We start from the raw sequence: 8,268 nt of genomic DNA, 5'->3' as shown, positions 1-8,268 counted from the left end.
GATAAAACTAATAAAAGAAATAAAAAGAAAGAAAGAGAGAAATGAGATCAGAGATATTAAAATCAGCACGTACACATGCACTATATATCACCATATACATGCATAAACATATTCTTACATATTTATTTATTTGATCACTAACATTATCGAATACATATTCTCAAATGCGTAACGTTGAAAAGAAAAAAGAAAAAAAAAAAAAAGAAAAATGAAAGAAAAATTAAACAAAATTATATAGAATTGCTTAGTATACTAGCATTTTCCATATGTAGATTACGAACACACACAAAACATACACATACGCGCTTATACATATACCTTTCGTAAATGATGCAAAACAACAAGAACAATGACCAACATATAAGAAGTGACACGCACAGGTTTGCCTTGACCGATCGTGGCGTTGCTTGTTGCAGCGAGGCGGCGTGGCGACGAGGAAGCTGCCGGTGGTATCAGCGCCGGAAGTGAGGCACACATAACGCCTGCTGATGACGAGGAAGAAGACGAAGAAGACCCAAGGATCATCGATGAAAAAATACCACAAGGTGGCCAGGAAAACCCGATCCATGCGAGCACCGAGTACGTCAATGGCCGTACTAACGATTTTAAGGATACGAAAAAGGACGAGAAGACGGATACACCTGTCTAATGATATTTCTAATAATCTCGATAAAGCGATGACCTTTCAAACATTCCCTCGATCGCCGGATGCTACATCCTAATACATGTACACGAACATATACACGGACACACACACATACATACATACATACATCTCTTCCCCTCTACCTCTTCGCCTCTTCCTCTTATTCTCACTTCCTCCCTCGACCCCTTTTATTATTAAGCTCTACCATCATCCCCCATCTTTAACCTCCTCCATCTTTTCTCTCTCCCCCCCTTTTTTTTTGTTTTTTTTTTCGACGACGAGGATAAGATCTTTTTTTTTTCCTCTCGTTGTTTTTTTTTCTCTCTTTTTTTTTTCTTTTTTTTTTTCCTTTTTTTTTTCTACCCCTTGGAGAAGCTTTCTTTCACGACGATAATAATTATTAGAAGACAAAACGGACCTAGCAATTTGTATTATGTATATTGATTGTACACTTAAATGTCGAAAAAAGTCGAACGAGACTTTGCTCTCTCTATGCAGTTTGCTCTCTATTCATGTTTCTTGCTTTTTTTTTTTGCGTTGCTTTCTTTCTTTCTTTCTATCTTTCTTTCTTTTTTTTCGTTATTCTATGATAAATCAAGACTGGTGACTAATGACAGGCATTTTTTTGGCCTATTCACTTTTGAAAATTATTATTCGTAGCTCTTGGATAAACATATATGTAGGATGAGGGTTTATCTATTTGTATTATTCTAATGCCGAGCAGCAGCCTCAATTTTTACAACATTTTTCTATGTGATCTTTGAAAAAACAAAAGAAAGAAAAAAAAATGAATAAAAAGAAAAAGAAAAAAATATATACATAGAATATATACATTTTATCGATAGTTCGACGTAAAACAATAGACTTTTGACGCTCATTTCTTTCGTAATATTAATTCCTGATATTCTAATGATCACGATGTATCGTCGAGAAAAATATTTCAGATTAGAATTCTTTGAAAGCTAAGATGAGCGAAGAAAACACGTTCGACTTTTTAAATTGCATTTTCTATGCTATCATTATTTCTAAGTAAATATATTATCAATACGATCTTTTTCTCCGAAGGAGAACTACCGGATAATAACGATAACAAAGAAACAAAATTTTCCATAATTATAGATTGTTTTGCAATAAAGAATTTGTCCTTCAGAAAGAGAGAGAGAGAGAGAGAGAGAGAGAAAGGGAGAGGAAACAAGAAAAAGAGAAGAGAGAGAGAGAGAAAGAGAGAGAAATATTCGCCGGCGACAGCTCTGATTAATTCTACGTGTGTTGTATATATTAAACATACATATATATATATATATATATAAATATATATATACATATATTATAAATAATTACAATATGAAACATTAAAATAATAGCGATTGAATATATATATATGTGTGTGTGCGTGTGTGTGTATATATATATATATATATATATATATATATATATATATTTCTGCGTCGAGGCACTTGGCATGCAACTCGAAAATGTAAAACTGATACTTATTTATCCATTTGCAATCCAACTGCCGAAAACACAGGTCGTTATTCCATAAATTTGAGAAAAAAAAAATTATTGGTCAGAGTATTATAATGATAAGGTTTACTTAAAGATAAAAAATGTAACAAAAAAAGAAAAAAAAAAAAAAAGAAAAGAAAATAGAAAAAATAACGAAAGAGAATGAATGAGCGAAAGATTAAGATGACAAAAAGAAGTAAAAAGAAAAAAAAAAAGAAAGAAAAGATAGAAGAAAGATGGAAAGAAAGTTGATGATAATGATGATGACGACGACGATCGAAGTCGTGAAAAGTGGACGCATTTTTTTCGTGACGTTTGATCATAGAAAAAAAAACTACTTTGACAAAAAGTACTGTCTACGGATCGAAGTTGGAAAAATGACGATGATGATGAAAAAAAAAAATAAAAAGAAGAAAAAAAAAACAAGTAAGATTAAATACATTCATAGGTACGTCGGATATATGTTGCCAATAGGTACTTCGTATCGTGTTTGCGATGTCAAAACGTTGTTTGAGCCATTACAGAGGCTGAAGCTCTCACACTTTTTCTGGATATATCACAATTTTATTAGTTTAATATCTATAGATAATAATATCTCTTGGAAATATATGTATTATATATATATATATATATATATATATATATATATATATATATATATATACATATATATACATATGAAACACATCACAGTCACTCATCTACTTTCGACGACGCATATCTAATAAGATATTTATTTAAAAAAATTGAAGTACGAGCGAGAAGATGAGAGAATGGAATAAAAAAAAAAAAAGAAAATGAAAATGAGAGAGGCAGAATGAATGCAAATAAACGTGAAAAAGATTTTTCTGTCCACGGTTAACATGAATGAACGAACGAACAAACGAACGAACGAACGAATGAAAATAATGTCAATGTTTTTTTTCTCTTCTCCTCTCCTTTCTTCTTCTCTCCTCGCAGATCTTCTTTAAAAAAAAAAAAAAAAAAGAAAAAGAAAAAGAAAAAGAAAAATGTGTGGACACTGATATAATGCAATTGATTCGATAAAAAGTTCATTTCATTCATAACAATTCATTCTTTTTATCATTATTTACTCGTTGAAGTGGATGCGTGACGAAACTTATAAGACTAAAATAAAAAATCAGTTCAAACAGGTCCAACTACGCAGTAATGATTTTCACAGATCACTGCCAAAGTATATACATTGAAAAGAGGAAGAAGAAAAAAAATTTAAGATATATACATACATACATACATACATACATACATACATATATATATATATATATATATATATATATATATATATATACAGAATTTACCGGAATAATAAAAATAATTGAAAAGAAAAAAAAAAGAACTAAAATAAAACTATACACATGCCATTTAAATCATTAAAAAAAAAAAAAGAAAAAGAAAAAAAAGAAAACTATGACTTTTTTCTGCTATCCCTAAGATGATCGTGATCTTTGATAGATAGATCGCCGACTCGATTTTGATCTGATTTTGATCTGATTAGAAATTAACGCTAATACTATTAAGGAATTTTAAGATTAACGATTTAATCAAATGAAAATAATTGTAACTATTTAATAAATCGAAATGATATTTGACAAAACGATCTTGCAAATATAAATTAAAAAGAGATGATAAGCCATTCTCCGTGTAATGATATTATCAGGGGACAGTGAAAATGTTCATGGTTGTTTAGAGAAAAAAAAAAAAGAAATAAGAAAAAAGGAAAAAAAAAAAAGATTTGTTCTCACCGTACAATGTTCGACCTATTCTCAGCTTGTTGTAGCAACTGAAATTACCTAAAAAGTACGAAGATACGCTTATGGATTAACGTAAAAATGGAATATTTGCGTAAAAATGGAATATGTTTAATGTGTACATTCTTTGTGGTTCATTTATAGTTCTAGCGACAACTTACTATTACTTATTAACTTGTAATTCATTTTTACTCTCCATAAAATATTATTATTATTATTATTATTATTATTATTATTATTATTATTATATTTTAATATTATTATATATTATTATTAGTATTATTATTATCATTATTATTATTATAATTATTATTGATATTATTATTATTATTATTATTAATATTATTATTATTATTCTCATTAGTATTATTATTGTTATTATTATTATTATTATTATTATTATTATTGTAATTATTATTACTCGTAATACTAATTACTTAAATTCTCTCAATAATCATGCTACGAGGACAAGGACTGTATAGACTGTATACTTTTTGTATACTTTGTACTTTTGATATTAACAAATTCGCGTCAATTCGTTTCTAATATCGCTCTCTTTCTCTCTTTCTCTTTCTCTCTCTCTCTCTCTCTCTCTCTCTCTCTCTCTCTCTCTTTCTATCTACCTCTCTCTCTTTCTTTCTATCTATCCATCTATCTATCTACCTATTTATCTATCTATCTATTTATCTATCTATCTATCTATCTATCTATCTATCTATCTATCTATCTGTGTTTTCTATCGCAAAAAAAGAAAAAAAGACATACTCGATGCTCGCAGTTCTAGACATGAATTAATATGAAAAAAATTTGTGAAACGTATTATAAACAGATTATTACTATAATGACTATAAAAAGCATGATCGTTGGCCATACAATGGAATATATATAGATATATTATATATATATTTATGTTAATATATAAGATTCTAGGTAATAAAATAAAAAATAAAAAAATTAAAAAAAATTAAAAATAGAAAAATACAAAGAAGTAAAAACGGCGACGACGACGATGACGACGACGATAAGGACGATAATGATGATGATGATGATAAATACCTGATACTGGTGTTCTCTGAAACATTTTAAAGGAGATCCGAGATTCGTGAACGAATGCTTTTACTAAGAGCGTCGTAAAAATTAATTTTCGTATCAATATAAAATCAATAAAAAGATCCGAAAGAAAAAAATCCCGATATATGAGTATGACTAAAGTGTTCGGGGATCGAGTCAATTGTTGACAAAATCAAATTAATTTCGTAATTTACTATTATTATATTCCTTTTGAATATGGATTTAAGAAAAAGAAACGAATAAAAGGATATAAAAAGAAAAAACAATGAATAAAAATGCTCGATCATTCCGTAAAGAGGGCCCAAAAAATTATGTAAAACGGCATTTAAGAGACACACCTTAAAAAAAAAAAAGGAGAAGGAATACTTTCAGAGATCGCTAATTTATCTCTTTAAAAGTATAATAATAAAATAATAATAATAATAATAATAATAATAATAATAATAATAATAAATAATAATAAAATAATAATAAAATAATAATAATAATAAAATAATAATATAATATAATATAATAATAATAATTAATAAAAGAGAAAAAAATTAACAAAAAGAAAAAAAGAATAAATAAAATAAAAAAGTTTTAATGTTATATCGTGGTCGATTAAACGATAAGAGGTCAACAAATATACATACACACAAATACACACACACACACACAAATAGAAAAACACACCAACGCATACGAACTAAGAAGACCATATATAATGACGGAAATTTAGATTGTAAGAACACACATTTTGTATCTGTAATTGTAGATACAATGCAAGAGAGAGTAGGCAAGAGTAAATAAATCTAACTAAGAATTCAAATGATATTAATATATAGAGATCTGTATGTATAATTAATCGTAAGTTCATTCTCATCGCTATATTATAACTTAGATATACATATATATATATACATATATATATATATATACATACATATATATATATATATTTATATATATATTATATGATTTTTGAAATAAAACATTTGTTTTAAATATACATGTCGATGATAATATAAGTTAAGAAACACGTGATCATTCCTAATTTCGAAGTTCCACCGACTTTTAAAATAAGTCTATGTGTTTATTATTTAAAAATATTGTATAAACATATAAACATGTTTATATATAAAGAAAGAAATTGTTAATGAATTACCAACGTTGATTAAATTTTAATTTCTTCTTCGTTTATTATTTTATACATATATATATATATATATATATATATATATATATATTATATATTATATGTATACCAAACGAACAAAAACAAAATAATTTGTTTATTCCAGTATCGAAAAAGCATCGAAAATAAATGAAAATATTTTTCGATTATTTACAGGTAGTTCGACAACTAGGAACCTTGGCGAGTCGTGAGTATTGAGTTATTTTAATCATAAGATTTGAAAAACTAGCTATCCGGTCGTTGCACCATGGATAAATTTTGCACTATTTAACCCATTTCATAACTCAACCCCCATTCCATCGAGTTCACCGTTGGATAAAACTTTTTTATTTCTCCTATGGGTCGTAACTAATACACATGCACTATTCTTTTCGCTATATTAGAAATGGTCTATTTCGTTCGAAAAGAAGGAAAAAAAAATTTTATTGAAACCGAAAAAAGTGGGAAGCTTTAATACTGAAAGAATTTTTATATTATTTCTGCTACTATTACTACTATTAATGCTGCTACTACTACTACTAATACCATAGAGGAGCTTTTCGAAGAAGAGAAAATTTGCAGAAACAAACGAGAACGAAAACAAAACCAAAAAAAAAAAAAATTGCAATGTTCATTAGAATGCAAGTATGTTGCACATATTTTCAGAAAGTTGCTAGCAGATCCAGGAGCAGCTGTTACTCTTCTACATTTTGGAAATTCGGAAACTACGAACAATGCCAAAACGCGAAGGCAAGATGTAGTTATTAACTTTTTTTTTTTGCCAAGATTTTTATTTATTTATTTATCTATTTTTTAATTCATTCATACATCTGTCCTCGAGAAGCTTTGTCATTCTTTTTGTCTCTTTATTCTCTTATCAAATATCATTCCAATTCATATAATTCGATACTACGAATAATCGTCTTTTTAATGATGAAAATGCAATTTACATACATGTAGATAGACTACACTAATACATACATATTCTCGTATATATATGTACAGTTATTTTTACTAACTGATTGCAACAAAGATTGAACTTTGAAATATTCTTTTATGCACTCTAACTGTTTAGAATAAAACAGAAATGTATTTGCTAGGTCAACTTTTTTTGCTGTTGGTGTTGGTGATATAAATGTTGTGCAATGGTGATGGTGTATTATACATACATACATACATATATATATATAAAAAATATTATTTAAGTCATATGAAACATTGAATATATGTAACGTGAAAGAGAGAGAGAGAGAGAGAGAGAGAGAATATCTCTTATCTCTTAACATGTAGCATTAGTTTATATAATCGTTAAAATAGCACGTGTTTTACTTTTACGTTATATGACTGCTTTTTTAATAACGTCAATGTCAAGTACTATTTATCAAGCTGATTCTAAAACGTCGATTAATAAGACTAATACGTATTTTGTTATTTTGTATTACAATAACAGATAACAAATTTTTTGTGATACAATACGATATGCATATATTGCTAACAGGTATATGTATCGACAACGGTAAGAATAGTTTTTTTCTTTATTAGTAGCGACACGGAAAGTGCAGGCAGATATTCAAGGACAGAAGTAGATACTGCATCTTCTGGACGAGGACGTAAACCAAAAATCAGTATTACTCAGCTATTCAAACGTAACAAGGATAAAGTATCTGGTGCTGATACGGATACTATGAGAACTGTCGTTACAGTTGACGATGAAAAGGTAATTAATTCATAGGTATATTTAAGATACTTTTTTTGTCTATGAAAAATAGAATTGTATAATTTATATACGGAAGTTTTTTTTAAGAAATAATATTGTATCGTTCAAATGGAAATTTTATAAGAAATAAAAGTTTAATAAAATAGTAGATATATATATACAGGATGGGCCAAAGGTTATTAGATGAGTCAAATGCTTGTAGTTTTACAATCTGATGAAAACAAAAAGGTCTTAAATACCTAAAATGCCTCGAGATGGAAGTAATTGATTTTTAAAATCATCTAGAAACTTTTCGTCTATCTTGCATATATAGAAATTATGAAAAATGAAATTTTTACATTTTTTATTTTAGAAATTTAAAGGAATAAGATTGTTTGATTTTACGTAGAAATTTTTTTAA

At 27.6% G+C, this 8,268-nt stretch overlaps 1 protein-coding gene across 12 annotated transcripts in view; it reads left to right on the top strand.

Moving 5' to 3' along the window:
* The window catches only part of LOC127069278 (fasciclin-3), a 267,122-nt gene that overhangs the window by 256,360 nt on the left and 2,494 nt on the right, over positions 1–8,268 (top strand). For 8 of the 12 annotated variants that reach the window (XM_051006093.1, XM_051006082.1, XM_051006085.1 and 5 more), the window contains 3 exons: positions 6,329–6,359; positions 6,818–6,901; positions 7,694–7,868. In XM_051006093.1, coding sequence (XP_050862050.1) covers positions 6,329–6,359; positions 6,818–6,901; positions 7,694–7,868 — 290 coding nt within the window. Of the gene's footprint in view, positions 1–416; positions 5,807–6,328; positions 6,360–6,817; positions 6,902–7,693; positions 7,869–8,268 lie in introns of those variants that run through there. The other 4 variants (XM_051006091.1, XM_051006092.1, XM_051006087.1 and 1 more) reach the window with 3 other exon arrangements.

Source organism: Vespula vulgaris, chromosome 15, assembly GCF_905475345.1.
Source record: "Vespula vulgaris chromosome 15, iyVesVulg1.1, whole genome shotgun sequence".
Classification (NCBI taxonomy): domain Eukaryota; kingdom Metazoa; phylum Arthropoda; class Insecta; order Hymenoptera; family Vespidae; genus Vespula; species Vespula vulgaris.
Note: the sequence above shows the minus strand (reverse complement) of the source record. Positions and strands in the feature narration are given on the sequence as shown.